The sequence below is a fragment of the Carassius carassius genome, chromosome 32 (genome assembly GCF_963082965.1).
Source record: "Carassius carassius chromosome 32, fCarCar2.1, whole genome shotgun sequence".
NCBI lineage: Eukaryota > Metazoa > Chordata > Actinopteri > Cypriniformes > Cyprinidae > Carassius > Carassius carassius.
In genome coordinates, this window is record NC_081786.1 from 21,514,369 (window position 1) to 21,532,562 (window position 18,194).

Below are 18,194 nucleotides of genomic sequence, written 5' to 3' on the forward strand. Positions count from 1 at the left end.
GACTTCCCCCAGAACGACGTTCAGGTGGTCCGATACAGCCCAGGCTGTATTTGTCAACTTCAAAAGATGCTTCGTTACGGCTCCTATCTCAGTCGCCCGTGATCCCTCACGTCAGTTTGTGGTGGAGGTCGACACGTCAGAGATGGGTGTAGACGCAGTTCTATCCCAACGTTCTTCCTCAGATGACAAGATGCACCCTTGTGCGTTTTGGTCCCTCCGTTTATCACCTGCTGAACGTAATTATGACATTGGTAACAGAAAGTTGTTGGTCGTCAAGTTATCGTTGGAAGAGTGGCGTCATTGGTTAGAAGGGTCGGGGGTACCTTTTATCATTTGGACCAATCATAAGAACCTTGAATATATTAGATCTGCTAAAAGACTCAACTCCAGGCAGGCTCGATGGGCACTTTTTTCGGACATTTTGACTTTTCTCTCTCGTACCGCCCCGGGACCAAAAACATCAAACCCGATTCTATATCTCGCATTTTTGATCCATCCGAACACCCGGTTACTCCCGAGTGCATTTTGCCTGAGAAGATAACTATCTCCACACTCACATGGGAGGTCGAATTGAAGGTCAAGACGGCCTTAGAAGGGGTAATGCCTCGGCCCGGTTGCCCACCGGGTCGATTGTTTGTACCCGAGGAGTTACTGTCCGAAGTCATTGAATGGGGTCATTGCACCAACAATGCTTGACATCCAGGAGTAAATCGGACTAGCAATGATTCTGGTGGCCATTAATGGCTCGCGACAAATGCAGTTTTGTTTTGGCTTGCTCAGTTGTGCCATTGGTAAGACATCTAACCGACCTCCAGATGGGTTACTTCATTCACTGTCTGTCCCTTTGAGACCCTGGTCCCACATTGCACTAAATCTTTTCACCGCCCTCCCGCCCTCTAATGGCATGACAGTTGTTTTATCAGTAGTGGACCAGTTCTCGAAGGCAGCACATTTTATTCCCTTGCCCAAATTACCTTCAGCCAAGGAGACTGTGGTGACTGTTGTGAACCACGTCTTTCTTTTACATGGCCTCCCGATGGACGTGGTCTCTGACAGGGGGTCCCAATTTGTGTCCAAATTTTGGAAAGAATTCTGTAAATTATTAGGAGCTATAGTCAGTCTGTCTTTCTGGTTACCATCCCCAGAGCAATGGTCAGACAGAGCGAGCCAACCAAGATTTGGAGATTTGAATTTTGCACATAAATCATTACCAGTGTCATCCACGGGCCTCCCTCCGTTTGAGTGTAGTCTAGGGTACCAGCCACCAATTTTTCAGAGTCTGGATTCAGAAGTCGCTTTCCCCTCCGCTCACACCTTCGTCCAGGGGTCCCAATTTGTGTCCAAATTTTGGAAAGAGTTCTGTAAATTATTAGGAGCATCATCTCTGTTCCTGCATTTACCAATAAACTCACTTTTACTTGCAATTGAATCCATCTTATCATTCCATCACAGATTTCTGGATCAGCTTCTGATTGTCCTGACCCCTGAACTTCACAGGTTTAGTAGGAGAACCTTCATCAAAATATACAAACAAATTTGATATTTAAAAAGTTAAAGTTATTTACCTGAATTGAGATGTGACTCTACTTTCATATTATCCTGTCTCTCTTTTACACATTGTTATAATACTCAAGCATCAATACAATGAAGCAAAAGTAAAATAATAATAATAATAATAAATAAATAAATAAATAGTTACAACTTTTTAAAGCTTATCTAGTGTTCTTCAATTAATCATGTTTTAACACACACACACACAAAATGAATGCATTCATTTTTGAAAATTGGTTAGTTAAAATTAATTAATTAAACTTATATACAGTACATCACACCTCCAAGGAACTGGTTGGTCAGAAAGTTACAGAAAAATACTTTTATTTTTATTTTTTTCTCCCTGTGTCTGGTTTTGTTCCTTTCCTTGCACCCCTTACTTGTGTAGAGATTTTTTTTCCTGCCATTCAGTCGACTTCATGAGGTTAATCATGTCAGTGTGTAAAGAATATTCAGATGCCTCACACCTACTGTACAGTATGTGATTTCATGGTCCAGAATTACAACATTCCAAACTCGATCTCTTGAAAGACTGACTAAAGTAGGTAACAGTCCAACATTTGCCTTTCACTTATACAAACACCCCCATGAAACACTAAGATAAACACTAAAATATTTTATGACACTGTCAGGACTGACTAAATGAAATCTATTTACGAGCAAAGGTAAATGTAACTGCACATTAAGGAATAGCACAACCAGTGAACCACTTTGAATGCTTTTGAATGTTTCATAATTTGTGACAATTTGTGTCCATCAGATAATTCTTAAGAAGTTTATAGCAAAACAACACTGGCAACAGACCGTAGGCAACAAGCAAACATATTTAATTTTTATCATATATGAAAATGAGACTGTAATGTATAAAATCTCAGTGTATTGATTATTTTGTGTTCATTTACAAAATAAGAAATTACAACATATTGAAATAACCACATTATTTTAATATTTACTTTTTTAAGTTGAAAATATTACTAATTGAAAAAGTAATGCTTACACTAAAGCACTAAATTTGCAGGCTAAAGACAAAGTAATTAAAACCATATAGCTATTCATACAATAAGAACAATTTTCATTCAAGTGTTTTTAAAATTAATAGTTTATATCTAAAAAATAGAGTATAGTATACATACTGTAAGAAAAGTTCAAAAGACAGCTGAATATTTTCTCTTTTGTGGATATTATCAATGTGGCTGATATCAGACAAAAATGGTCACAAACTGACACCAAAACACATTTCCTGGCATGTAAATTATGTTTCAAAGTTCTGCGGGAGCCAAAGCATCTGTCATTTAGATGAAAATGACTGCAAATAGATAGATCTTTCCATGTATTGTAGACCTACATGTGGCCTAAAGTCCCCTTATACGATGTTGTGTTGAGAAATATTCCTACTTGACAATCACAAGAATATCAGAACTTTAAAATAGCATCTGCTTGAATATGCTTTACTTTACACCAACAGTGACTACAAGTGTATACAATGAGAAATACATAGATAACATGCAGAACTTTTCGAAAATGGAAAATAGACAGATTTTTTTTGCAATTACTACAAACAGTTTGATCATATAAAATTGGTATATTAAATGAATTTTAAGAAAAAGAGAAAAGCATTTTAATAGAGGGATAAAAGGACAGGACATAATATAACAATCACAATTTATCAGTTTGATATAGAAAAAAAAAGGAATTTAAAAAAAGACGAGACATGTTTAGATTGCCTAAATCGCTGTTTTTTTTTATCACCAAGCTGATGTTTTCTTTTCGCACTGCTTCTTGCATATGTTGGTAAACCTCCTGGCTAGCAGTCATTCCTTCATGAGTACATGGTGAGCCCTATCCACTAAAACACAGATACACAGACACAGGTTGTAAATCTAGGAACTATTAAGCAAGTGTATGTGTTTGGAAATTATATATATATATAATAAAAAATACACAAGAATTACCTCACTCTCATCAAGAGTAATCTTTCCATTTTCACACAGTCTCTGGAATATTCCTGATGAAAAGAATAAAGACTGTTCATAATTCTTAGGAGTATGTAGCTCATGAGCATGAAAGGATGGAACAAAAACTTATATGTAGTTTCTGTCCACTGCACTGGAGTCCTACTCACTGGCCACACAATTCAAACGCATGACAAGGCATATGAAACCCTCCAGAGAGATCTGTTCAGTAGCCCCACTGTACCGCACAAACATGAGATTTAGGATGTCTTCATTTAGATGCAATCCTAGGGTATAAGAACCATGGCGTACAGTAAATACAGTATGCAATGTGTGAATGAACATGTTATATCAATATCAATATTATATTGATATCTCTGTGTTCAGTTTTATTGGTCATTATTATGCAGGCTGTGAATGTGATTATTTATTTACTGTGATATTAAAGGTAATGCAAATATTGAGTACTACTAGGAAATTACGATATTTTCAACAACAGTTCACCAAAGCAAAGCATAAACTGTCTCAACCTGTTTTCTCTAATGCATTTTGCAGTTCGCTGAATGACAGAACACCATCTCTGGAAGAATCCACGCTATAGAAGATATTCTGTGAAAAAAAAAAAACACTTTGAAAAAATGTTCTTGATAAAAACGTAATAACTAAATACATAACTACATTACTTGTCTAAATACAATAAAAATCCATAGCTAAATTCTGGACTCGAATCCACTCACCTTGTATGTCAAAATACGGTTCCAAAGACGAATGAACTCTGGTCCGAGGAGTCTTCCAGTAACATTTAACTATTTTTATTGTTACAGTCATGGAATATTTATAGAGTTTGTAGTTTCTTTACAATATGACTGCAAATACAAGCTAAACCTGGATATAAATCATCATCATTCAACAAATTATTTTTACATTACTTATTATTAAATGACATTCTTAAAGAATAAAGGATACATCTGACATGGCTATTATACTTCTACAGGAATCCAGGCCAAATCCTTCAGGGTTTTTATGCCCTAAAAGGTATAAGCCACAAAAGATACATTTATAAGATTTTTAAAAACTAGCTACAGACAGTATATTTCACATAGAATGGACAGGATTTTTAAAACACTCACCTCCAAGTAGGTTTTCATGGAGAAGCCTTTGAAGCTTCTCAGCATCAACAACTTGATACTGTTTCCAAAGAAGACATTAAAGAGCTTGAAGCTTGTTATATTGCTAAGCACAGCAGCAGTGGTTTTTAATGTAATTTTTGATAATATATTAGCTTCATATTTACTTGATCAGAATATTGCCGAAACAGTGCTTTAGTTTTTGATCTTTCATCCACCTCTTCAGTGTAATGGACCTGGACGTGTGAAAAGATAATGAAGATAAAACTGCTAAAATGGCAACTAGATCTGAACTGTTTCATAAGTTACATACACACACACACACACACACACACAAATGAATGAATGAATGAATGAATGAATGCATAGTTTAGTCATAAAACTGTAGATGGTGCAGACTGATGGGTTGCTAATACAATTGATGATATTCAGGGAGATAAACAACTTGGCACAAGTTGATTTGTTCATGTTCCATATGCACCCAAAGAGCTTACTGCCATGCATTTATAAGGCTGGCTAGTAATCACTAGAGATTCCTGCAGCAAGCTTTCTCTGCATCCCTCCAACTTCCCCAGCTCTACCTGTATAGATCTGCTATGGGTTATTTTATATGCTATTTGTGCATCAGCAGTATTTCTTAAATACTCATTGCACCGTATCGCCATATGCAATGGCAGTAGCATGTCCCTGTACTTGTTTGCAGTAGCAGCAATAATCTACAACTACAGCAATAACCAACAGCAGCAGCGTAGCAGATCTATTCTGCCAAGACTAAATACAGTACATTAATATTGTCATATCCAACATCATGCTAGAGTCCTTAAAGCTGAGTTATAATAGATGGTTTTATTTCCATCTTATAGGTGCAATAGCAAAAACAGGATTTAGCTGCCCATAATTGCAGATTTGCTGAAAGATGAACTATTTCAGTGTGTAATTATCTAATTGCATTTTACACAATGATTATGTGTATTATTACCTCAGACCCGTCTAAAAGATCCACAAGAAAATCTTTCTCCATTCTTTCTGTGTCCTTTCTAAAAAAAAATACAATTAAAAAGTAACCACATTTTTTCAAGCATAAATAAAAAAGGTCAGTCTGTCGGCCCTTCATGGAACTTACTGAATGTGGATCTCATTTTTGCAGAAAATGGACAGGATGAATTCTCCTTTCATTTTGGGCTGGTATGTGGATGGTACGATGAGATACTCTCCGGGCTCCAGCCTGAAGAATTTCATCACCTGTCTTGCACATTGAAAGGGCTCGCTTGTTACCACAGGCTTTCTTCCATGGAAAAAGCTTGGTCCAAACTTTCCCTCAGATCTCATCTAATAGATAATGATACAAAATTTCCTTGAACATGCAAATTGAATGAGTCAGAAAGGTATAACAATTTATGTGATATGTATTGATACAACCTGAAATACACAGTGCATTTTTTTAAACCAATGTGATTAACACAAGAAACTGTGATATCATTTATATTTCACTTGCCTCAGGTGGAATCTGTGAAAGTTCAAAATAAAATAAAAAATTAAAGATTACACTTCAAACACAAAGAAATTATACACGTACAATACAAATATTTTTAATGCTTTTTTTGTTAACACTGACCGCAAACACGTAGAAGCCAATGCCATGGTGTGCAGAGCGGCGTCTGTGTCTTTTGTCTGGTTTCTGTATGAGAGTCACCAGAACATTATTCTGGCCCTGTTCACAGGCCTTATCCAACTCTTTAATCTTCAGCCAAAACTGGGGGTTTTTACAGAAGCTGTCTAAAGTCACAGAAGAGGGGTTTTAGAAGCAGATTTGATTTCATAACCAGCTTTATAATTTAGGAAAAGCACCTGTATAACTTATGCCGCCTCCGTCTGTGCTCCCAGAAACCCAGCTGCCATGGTGGTACTTGGAAATCCAGTGACAAGCAGACTTCCCTTCCAGAAAATCAGGACAGATACAGCAGATATCCATGTTGTCAAATGTTCTACGGAAATCGTTCATTGACATCCTGCAAAAAAATATATAAATAAAATTATCCTAGACAAAATGTTTTAGTACATTTCATGTACATAAAAACATGGTTCATGCTCACCAGAACTCTCCATTTTCACTCACTAGGAGTTGTTTGTGGTCCTCTTTGCTCACTGTGTTCCACAAAGGTGAGCTGAAAGAATTATGCAAAATAAACACCAGGACAAAAGATAACTTTGACAATTATAAAATTATAATTAAGGACTGCATGTCTACTTTCCTTTGCTTTTTGCAGAAAAAGAAATTATGTTTTATATTTTTGTTGTCAGTTGTTCTGCTAGTTGTTTATATACTATAATGTTGAATAAAAGTAGAGCTTACTTGTCACTCCAGTCTCCGTTCCATTCACTGTCTCCCCAAGGGTTGAACAATCTAACCAGTTTAACTGGGTTTCTACCACTCATGACCTGTTGAGCATGATTTCAACTGCAAATTTGTAGTGGTATATAAATGTGGCAGACATTTGTAATATTTGAAATTGCATCTTTAATAGACAAAAAAAAAAAAATACAATTTTGCAATACTTATGTTAAAGTAAAAACTGTAAAGTAAAAATGCTTATTTTCAATTATTTGTTGCATGTTGATTTTTCCTAGCAAGTTCCCACACATTTTGTAACAGGAACAAGCTTGTGAAGTCTAGAAAGGATTCTGAAAAATTTCACGGAAGCAACCTGTGGTTAAAGTCCATGCTTAATATGTTCCTCACACAGTAATAATTAATCTTAATACATATAATAATAAAGCTGGATAGAGTCAGGGTTACCTCCTCTCAAATGCTAATTAAGACTACCCCAATCACACTCATAAAACAATTTTTTTATTGGGGTGGGGGTTACTTTAATTTAATTATTCTTGCTATCTTTTGGCATTATCTGATGCACTTGAGACTTGAATTGTGCAGTCTTACCTGGTAAACATTTGTCACGGTGTAAGCGTGGCCCATAACTATGCCATTTGGTAATCGTTCTTCATTCTGATTATGTGGAAACATACAAAAATTATCAGGAGACAGATGGCACTGTGTAAGTGTTAAAGATGGCACACAAGTGTTAAAGTTTTTTAACATTGGATTTTATTTTATTAGTAGTATTATTACTATTATATATATTATATTATAATATTATATTATATTATATTATAATATATATATTATAATATAATATATTGGAGGGGTTTTGCAGAGAGTGTGTGTGTGTGTGTGTGGTTGAAGTAGGGGAATTTGGGGTCTAGATAGTGAACATCTAAATAACAGCATCTTTAAATGTAATCTATACAATCAAAGGAATCACAAAAATAATTTGTATTTATGTATTTAGTTTAGCATGACCATGTGCTTAAGATATAATTACTCTTTGCTTACCCCTGCCGGAGTTTCACAACCCATAAGGACCCCTGACTGGTAAGCACGGTGCATTATCTCCCACAGATCAGTAGGAGCTGTTTTCAGTTCATAGTGCATATGAACCCCACCAGTAAAGTCCAATAGGGCCTCAGATACTCGACCAGCATGCATGTCAGCGTAGGAGCCGCACAGCCTGTAACAGTCATTATAACTCAAAATCATTTACCATAGTGTAACAAACATATATTTGAGGACAATCACAGCACATGAAGCACAGGTCCAATTACAGCCGTGCTTGTATTGAATACACCAGCACAGTTGTTTTGCTTTATTGATGAGACTTTATAAAGTCACAGAAAAAGATGTACATGCACTTACTTGGCATAGGCTTTCTCCAGCAAGGCAGGCCAGAACTCATTAAATGTTTTTGATTTCACAAAAATCAGCTGGCGGCCGATCGTCGGCAGTTTGTCATCAATCACAACATCGTACCAGTTTCCAAACCGCCAGAACTGTAAATTTATGTTAGAAAAAAATGTGATAGAACAACTGATACAATGAAACACAAAACAGGAAGTGTTATGGCTTGCTGTTTTGATGCTGTCAGTTATGACATGGAAAAGATAGGAACTTACTCTGAAGTGAAATAAACCAGTATAATTGTGGCTGAATGATTGTCCATCTGGAATGACCTTTTGTAATAATTTGGTTTGAAATGTTAGAGCCCCAACAGAGGCCAGAAACCAACAATTGCCTAAGAAGAAGAAGAAGAAGAAGAAGGGGAAAAAACACCAGTTGCCACAGTGAATTTGATACTGTATCTTTCTTATCTCAACTCACATCTGAATTTTTTTAATTATTATAATTCAAAATGGTGTAAAAATTTCCTAGGGCAACCAAATTTGTATTCATAATTTGTCTGATCGCAGGGGTGTCCAAACCTCCTCCTGTTTAGCTCCAGCCCTAATTAAACGCATGCACCTGAACCAGCCAATCAGTGTCTGATTCACTAGAAACCTCTTGGCAAGTGTGTTGCTGGACATGTGGGTTAAAACATCAATTTTGTGGTTACCCAGACATACCTACTCTTCCTTGGGCATAGTCAAACCTGGACACTGTCTCTACAATCAATTCAGCTGCATTTGGACACAATACCTGAAAGATAATAAGTAATACACCTTCGTTATTGGTCATCTGATCCAATCTGTGAAAAGGATATTTTCAATGATGGTGTTTTAATAATTCCTTTCTATTTTTCATTTTTCTGAAAAGGACCATAATCTGCTGTAATATGTAACTACAGATCAAGTTTATTATGTTTTTTTAAGCATTTAGCTTGTCACAGTCAGCTGACTTTTAAATAAGACTCTTTTAGCTTTCAACAAAATGTTATGTTTTACACTCCTTCTACAATGTTGAGCAACATTGTCAGAACACACCTGCCAAATGCCTCAAGCAAAACACAGGTCTGCCTACATACCGTTGGTCTTATCCACTCCACCCTGGCCATATCATCTGGCTCCAGCAGCCCTTCACCAATAGAACGGGGATCAGGTGGGAAAAACTCGTCAACAAATCTCTGTCTTGTCTTGAGACTGTAGTCTTGTAAAACGTTGTAGTCCTGATCCATGAACTTCAGAGGATTTGTTTCAGAGCCCATGCCACCCTTCATGTTGCGGTTGTTTATAACTTTTAAGCACATGCCATGGGGAACCGCTGGAGGAGGCATTTTGAAATCTATCTGGATTTATTAATTTTTTTAAGAGGGAAAAGACAATAACAGTACAAATATATTATAATGCTGTGAAAAAGTTACCTCTGTCACATTCATGTCCAGCAAATTTGCCACATGACATTCCCTGTCGCCAGAAATCCCAGCCCCAAGCTGTTGATCTTCATTTTAAAATCATTTAAGAGGTGTATATACCCTGACAGCAGACTTGCATGTCTTGCTGTTCTAGTCTTTTGTTATACAGTGCCTTGTGAAAGTATTCATACCTCTTCATTTTTTTCACATTTTGTTATGTCGTTGCCTTATGTTTAACTGCTTTTTCCCCACATCAATCTGCACTCATACACCATAATGGTAAAATAATAAATAAAAAAACAATTTACTAACTTATAAAAAATAAAAAAATGATTCAATTGCATAATTATTCATACCCTTTTCTGGGACAGTTGAAATTTAGCTCATGTTACTACACTTCAAGTAAAGTTAACCCATAGCAAGTTCTATTGAATTGGCATGATTTGAAAAGGAACACACTCCTCAAAATAAAAGGTCTAACAGCTGATAATACATATTAGAGCAATCATCAAGCCCTGAGGTCAAAAGAACTGCCTGTAAAGCTTAGAAACATGTTTGTGTCAAGCAACACATGGGGGGGAAAGTTCAGGTGAAAAAAAATCTGCTTCACTGAAGCATGTAGTCTATGTTACCCTCAAAGGAAGAAGTTTGAAATAACTAGAACTCTTCCTAGAGCTGGCCTCCTGGCCAAACTGAGCAACTGATGGAGGAGGGTTTTGGTTAAAGTGGTGAACAAGAAGCTGATGATCACTCTAGTTGAGCTCCATGATCATACGTGGAGATAGGAGAATCTACAGAAGGACAAACATCACTCCAACACTCCACCAATCTGGGCTTTATGGCTGTGTGGCAAGACTCAATCCTCTCTTCACATGAAAATGAACATGAACATGAAACATGAAACATGAAAAAAAAAGCACCTAAAGGACCCACAGACTCTTGAGAAACAAAATTCTCTGGTCTGATTAACCACTATTCTAAGCATCATGTTAGAAGTAAACCAGCTCTGTTCATCACCTGCAGAGTATCATCCAAAAAGCAAAGTGTGCTGGTAGCAGCCTCATAATGTGGGGCTGTTTTTCAGTGGCAGGGACTGAGGGACTCGTCAGAGTAAACGGAACACTCATTGCAGATAACCTTCATGAAAACCTATTCCAGAGCATTTATAAGATGTAAATGCTCTGGAATAGAAGAAGAAAGCTGAAAATGTGCATCTGCCCCCATCCAACCTGACAGAACATGAGAGGTGAAGAGGTGAGGAGAAGAATTGCAGATAATTGCCAAATGCTGATGTGCAATGCTTGTCACGTCATACCCAAAAAGACTTGAGGCTGTTAAAGTTCTTTAGCTAAATATTTTGTGTCAAGGGGTATGAATAAGGGTAAGGCAGTTTCACATAAGGCTGCTTCATAACAAAAAAAAGAAAGAAAGGGTATGAATACTTTCACAAGTCACTGTAATCATCTACATTTTCTGTTAAAGCTAAACAAATTCCATAATATTATTGATTTTCTGTTAACATTTACATTTCACTTACATTTGGCATTTGAAGCTTTTATCCAAAGCAACTTACACTGCATTCATACAGTAGTATACATTTTATCTACTGTTAGTTGCATATTCTAATGTTTATGCTTCAGCTATGCACACACTGTGTAATAACTTCTTACAGAAATTTATAGTAAATTTACACCAGCACACAAGTACTTTACTTTGCAAAGATTACAGAATAATAAAAAAGTAATTAAATTCATACGTGCATTTATACAATTCAATCAGTTTTCATTAGTATAAAGTGTGTTTTCAACCAAGTAGTTTGTATCTACAAGTAAAATATACCATCCATTCCTATTAGTCTAATGAACTTTAACTCATTGCACTGAAATTAATAAAATGTAAACGTACCAAATGACTGGAACAAAAAAGTTTACCCAAAAGCCTGGTTGTCTTCTCTGTCTGTGAGTGGCTTTTACATACGTTTGCCCTACTTCAATCTTTTAAAAAAGCAGAAGCCCCACCCAACTCCCATCTTATGGGTTTATTAACAAAGAAGTGATTGGCAGAAAAGTCTTTGTCATTCTGAGAAAATAAAATCCTTCACATTTACCACAGAAAAAAAAAGAAATGTTGGCCAACATGTTTCACAGCATGCACATTATTATATTCCCCCTCAGAAGAAACAAAAATTGGCAAGATGTGCAGAGATTATATCTGTGGCAGCATTATAAAATGTATGCAGTTTGTTATGGGATTATAATCCCGCCAAATGTATTGCAGTCACAGAGCGAAAAATAACAAGCAAAGATCAAATATTTAAAAACACGTGTAAAATAATAACGCACAAAACCGAAAAACAAATGCAGTTTTTTTAAATAACAAAAAGCGCAGTCATGGATCGGAAAATAATAAGCGTAAATCAAAAATGTAAACGCATTTAAAATTCTATTGCACAAAACTGAAACATGAATTCAAAATTGTCCAAATCTCAAACAAAATCAGGTTTCCTGCTCATATGTAATTTTTTTGTGTGCTTGTGTTTTTTTCCCCTTTGCTTTTGTTTCCATGTTCTGCGCTTGCGTTTCTAAAAGTTGCAGTTTGAGTTTCATGTAAATCATAGCAGGCTTCAGCGTCACCATTGGCCCTGCAAGTTCTAGATTGACAGCTGCGCCTCTAGCCAATCAGTCCAAGGGGGAGCTGACGTCAATCCAATGCAACTCGTGGCTGCTGTGGCAGGTGTGTGTGTATAAAGTAGAGGGTGATGGTGACACGGGAGTGGATTTTCAAATCTCTCCCGTCCCAATCCCACGAAAAAAACTGGGGGGAAATCCCCTCCCATTTCCCGGAATGACTCACGATCTCTCCCTTTCCCATATATGTTGTATTTATTTTTGTTTTTTCAGCAGGAATCTGTCAGTTACAGTGAAAAAATACAGCACAGATCAAAGCACGGCCACTTTTTTTAATTGAACTGAAAGCAATTCTTAAACAATGCACATTGTGCATTTCACACACGTTTTCTATTTTATTTTTTTTTTCATTTGAGCATAGAAATTGCACTCTGAGAGTGGCACTCTCTATAGATTTATTTTTCATACATGGAGTTTCTGGCTCAAGTTCACATTTTAAAAGCAAGTGATAGCACTGCCTCCATCTGTCCTGCTGTTCAGTGTCCACACACACTTCAATAGTGCACATTTCTTTAGGTCAACATTAGATTGGCGGCCATATAAAGTTATTACTACGTACATATTTTCGATGAAAAGCTATATTTGAGGTCTATGAATGATAGGTGGGCTTTTGGATGTACTCCCCGATGTAGGCTACTGTATTACCACATAGACCAGCCGTTACCGATCTGTCCTTTACCAGCCACACCAAAGCAAACAGGAGGAGAGCATAAAGACACAGGGTGAGTACAATTGAGTTCAGTTGAGTACAGTTTATACTTTATTTATTTAAAAGGTAGGCTATATTTTTTGTAGAAAGTTGGGGATCAAAGTGTTATTACGATTCCAGGTCCCACCAACATTTTTTCCCGCCCCGTCCCAATCACGTGATAGTGATTTTGTTTACAATCAATGTCAGCCTCTAGTGTGAAGATGGATAGCCAGCGTCAGCAGGAAAATCCCGGACGATCTCAGGTAATTGGTCTTAAATATTTTGTTAGTTGGTGACAGAAACATTCCCTTTGTGTGATATTTAATGCGCATCTTGTCAGTAAAGCTGGTTGTGTAATCAGAGGACTTTGATGTCCTACAGAACGCTAATGCTTCTCCTTGTGAAAGCGCGCAGGTGATGGAGAATTACCGCTGATTACACAACCGGCTTTACTGACAAGATAAATTAAATATCGCATGTGATTTATCGTGCAGCCCAACTGCCTAAAATATAAAGTATTGGTAAATAAACCAAACTAACAAGACACGTGTTAACAGGATATCTGTCACGGGCGGTGATACAGGAAACAAGGAGAGATCCAAGTGCAGGTATGATGTTTTATTGAGGGCAAATCCAAAAGGGTAAACAGTCCAGGCACGGTCAAAACCAGAGTATCCAAACAACATGAAAGAGAACAGAACACACGGAAATTGCAAGACTACGGATATCATCAAACATTAGACAAGGACTCCGTGACACAGACTCAGACAGACCGGGTATAAATACACAGAAGGATGATGAGGGAACTGAAGACAGGTGGGGAACAATCAATTAACTCAAACAAGGAGGAAGGTGACCAAATAAGGGAACAGGAAGTGATAAGGTGACAGACACCGTGGGAAAGGAGGACACCTAGTGGAAACCCAGGGAACACAACCCAGACACTGTGACAGTACCCCCCCCCCCTCTACGGAGTGGCTCCCAGACGCTCCACGACAGACACAAAACAGAGACCAGGAGGGAGGCGGACAGGTGGAGGCTCAGGGAGAGGGACGGAGGGCCAGAAAAGAAAAACATGGGGAACAGGCACCAGAATGTAAACACAAAACAGGGAGACCAGGAGGGAGGAGGACCGGAGGAGGTTGAGGGGGAGGGACGGAGGGCCAGACTGACAGAGAGGAACAGGGACAGGAGTGAACACCAAAAAACAAAAACCAACATGAAGCCCCCCCAGGGCGGAGCAGAAGACCACCACGTCCTTGTGGTCGAGGTCAGAGTCCTCCAGGGCAGGGCAGAAGACCACCACAACCGTGTAGTCAGGGTGAGAGCCCCCCAGGGCGGAGCAGAAGACCACCACGTCCTTGTGATCGAAGCCAGAGTCCTCCAGGGCGGAGCGGAAGACCACCACAACCGTGTGGTCAGGGCGAAAGCCCCCCAGGGCGGAGCAGAAGACCACCACAACAGTGTGGTCAGGGCGGAAGTCCCCCAGGGCGGAGCAGAAGACCACCACAGCCATGTGGTCAGGACGAGAGCCCTCCAAGGCGGAGCAGACCTCCGTTCGGCCGGACCAACGGGACGACGAAACTCTGGTAATCCCCGGGTGTCTTTACTGGACTCCAGAAGATCGGTGCTGGCCTGACTCTGCTAGCGAAGGTCATTAGTGACTGGCATTTGTTCATGAAGACCATCGGTGACTTGCACTTGTACATGAAGATCTCCAGTGACTTGACTCAGTCCTAGAAGATCACCCGTGACTTGACTCCGTCCTTGAAAATCACCTGTGACTTGACACAGTCCTTGAAGATCACCAGTGACTTGACACAGTCCTAGAAGATCACCTGTGACTTGACTCTGTCCTTGAAAATCACCCGTGACTTGACTCATTCCTTGAAGATCACCCGTGACTTGACACAGTCCTTGAAGATCACCAGTGACTTGACTTGACTCTGAAAGGTCAACGGTGACCAGCCTTGTCTCTGGAAAGTCCATGGTACCTAGCCCTGGCTCTGGAAGGTCATCATTGACTAGCCCTGACTCTGGAAGGTCAGCGGTAACTAGCCCTGACTCTGGAAGGTCAGCGGTGACTAGCCCTGACTTTGGAGGGTCAGCGCTGACTAGCCCTGACTCTGGAGGGTCAGCGGCGACTAGCCCTGACTCTGGAGCAGTGGTTCCCAACCTTTTTCCTTGGGGCCCCCCCCATGTACATATTTAACAATCCGTGACACCCCCCCCCCCCCCCCCATATATATATATTAGTGCTGGGAAAAAATTAATTGCATCCAAAATAAAAGTTTGTGTTTGCATAATATATATGTGTGTACTGTGTATAATTATTTTGTATATATAAATACACACATATGCATGTATATATTTAATATTTTTATTTATTTATATATAAATTATTTATATTTATATATAATAGAAATTATGTATAAATGTATATACAGTATATACATGCAAAAAAAATTTAAATTAATACATGCATATGCGTGTATTTATATACAAAATAATTAAAACAGTTCACACACATATATTATGCAAACACAAACTTTTATTATGGATGTGATTAATTTTTTTCCCAGCACTAATATATATATTGTAACGGTTCACAAAATTCACGGTTCGTTTCGATACGATACACTTGTGTCACGGTACAGTTCAGTACGTTTTTGATACAGCAAAATGAAAGAAATGCCAGAGAAATTTCCCTGATTTCTTTTTTTTTATATATTAAAACTAACATAATAAAGTGTGATATTTTTTACTTTGAGTAATTCTGGAGATATAATTGATTCTTCTTATGAGCATATAAAACAAAACAGCTTCTTGGAAAAAATTAAATATTGTAGTGGTTATAAACCAAGGTTAATTTTATTTCAGATTAACATTTGAGGGCAGCAATTGTATTCATAATGTCAAAATAAAACCGACGTAATGTTACTTGAAGGCATTATAGCCTACTATTCCTGCCAAACTTTCATGGTTGCAGTTAGTGTTACTACAGTAAATCCATGGTGAATGTTGCAGATCTGGACACTGGATAGTTCATTCACGACACAATGTTTCTTCCTGGTTTCCATGTGCTGTTTGATCCGTTAATAACGGAGAAATGTGAATGTTTCTCTCTAGATCTCGCAGCGATGTTATTACTTCTGTGGCAAATTCAAATGATTTCTTTACTGGATCTCTTATTAGAGCTGTGTAGTAACAGCGTCGCATGATAACGATCGGCTCGCGCTGCACTGGTCCAAATTGATAAACGGGCAGTCAACCACACAATAACGAGCAGTTTCGTTCCGCTTGGATTATGCAATTGATGTTGGGCACTGTTGTGGTCGTGCCGGCATCTCTTACATTATGAGCGCGCTTGCCACGCGCAACGCGCCTACATTTGAAATAACGAAATTGTAATTGAAATCGGCATTATTAGCATATTATTTTTTTTTTAAATTTGAAAAAATATTTTTATATAATATTATTAGTAGAACATTTTATGCATCTTTATTCACCTCAAAGCATATCCGCTGTGAACTCTGGCGCACCCCTGAGGGGGGCGCGGACCCCAGGTTGGGAACCAATGCTCTGGAGGATCATCGGTGACTAGCCCTGACTCTGGAAGGTCATCGGTGACTAGCCCTGACTCTGGAAGGTCAGCGGTGACTAGCCCTGACTCTGGAAGGTCAGCGGTGACTAGCCCTGGCTCTGGAGGGTCAGCGGTGACTAGCCCTGGCTCTGGAGGGTCAGCGGTGACTAGCCCTGACTCTGGAGGATCATCGGTGACTAGCCCTGGCTCTGGAGGGTCAGCGGTGACTAGCCCTGACTCTGGAAGGTCAGCGGTGACTAGCCCTGGCTCTGGAGGGTCAGCGGTGACTAGCCCTGGCTCTGGAGGGTCAGCGGTGACTAGCCCTGACTCTGGAGGATCATCGGTGACTAGCCCTGACTCTGAAGGGTCCACGAACACCTGACTCGACTCTGGAGGGTCAACTGGAACCTGACTCGACTCTGGAGGGTCAACTGGAACCTGACTCGACTCTGGAGAGTTCACTGGAACTTGACTTGACTCTGGAGGGTCAACTGGAACCTGACTCGACTCCAGAGAGTCAGCTGTGACTGTCATCCTGTGCAGCGGCGCTGGGCAAGCAGTCATCTTGGGCCATGACTCTGGACAGGGAGCCCTCTTGGGTTGTGGTGCTGGACCGGTGGCCATCTTGGGCATTGGCGCTGGGTTAGTGGCCATCTTGTGCTGTGGTGCTGGGCTGGCGACCACCCGGTGCGGTGATGCTGGGCTGGCGGCCATCTTGGGCTGTGGCGCTGGCTCAGCAGCCATGAAGTGAACCATTTTGGGAATCTCTAGGATCTTTGACAGCATATCGAAGTAATCGAGAAATGTGTCAGCGGCCATCTTGGGCGTTGGCGCTGAGCTGGCAGCCATCTTGCACCGTGGCGCTGGACTGGTGACCACTTTGTGCTGTGGCGTTGTGTTGGCGTCCATATTGCCTCGTGGCGCTGGGTTGATGGCCATCTTGTGCTGTGGTGCTGGCCTGGCGGCCGTCTTGCTTCGTGGTACTGGGTTGGCGGTCATGTTGCCTCGTGGCACTGAGCTGGCGGCCATCCTGTACTGTGGTGTGAGGCTGGCTTCCATCTTGCCTCGTGGTGCGGGGTTGGTGGCCATGCACCGTAGCGTCGCTGGGTTGGCGGCCATCTTGTGCTGTGGCTCTGGACCTGCGGCCATCATGGGCAGTGGCGCAGGCTTTCTCCATCTGCCATGGTGAGACGGCGGCTCTGGTCTTTCCCACATGAGCCCCGAGTCAAAGGGGGGCCACGGTGGAGAGTGATGCTGAGCTTCCTCTCGCCCACCACCTCCTCGGCGAGCTCCCCTGGTCCCGCGAAACACGACCAGGCGGGATCCCTCAAACCGATTGCTTCCCTCCCGCTCGGTGGCCGGGGAGGAAACATTCATCGACATACCGCTGGATCTTCTGTGTGACGGAGTCCTTCTGTCA

At 39.9% G+C, this 18,194-nt stretch overlaps 1 protein-coding gene across 1 annotated transcript; it reads right to left on the reverse strand.

Annotated features, from left to right (window-relative positions):
• Nucleotides 1-2,309: 2,309 nt before the first annotated feature.
• On the reverse strand, nt 2,310-17,803 carry LOC132113390 (calpain-1 catalytic subunit-like). Its single transcript, XM_059521172.1, has 23 exons — nt 17,759-17,803; nt 11,719-11,769; nt 9,487-9,747; nt 9,089-9,161; nt 8,642-8,760; nt 8,385-8,518; nt 8,025-8,199; nt 7,572-7,637; nt 6,984-7,069; nt 6,724-6,795; nt 6,479-6,639; nt 6,246-6,406; nt 6,126-6,137; nt 5,754-5,959; nt 5,610-5,667; nt 4,798-4,866; nt 4,634-4,691; nt 4,470-4,531; nt 4,241-4,309; nt 4,034-4,112; nt 3,674-3,790; nt 3,504-3,556; nt 2,310-3,397 (listed from the first exon to the last, which is right to left on the reverse strand). The coding sequence occupies exons 1-23, from the start codon at nt 17,801-17,803 to the stop codon at nt 3,371-3,373; spliced, it is 2,214 nt and encodes a 737-aa protein (XP_059377155.1). The 3' UTR covers nt 2,310-3,370.
• Between the last annotated feature and the right edge of the window lie 391 nt (nt 17,804-18,194).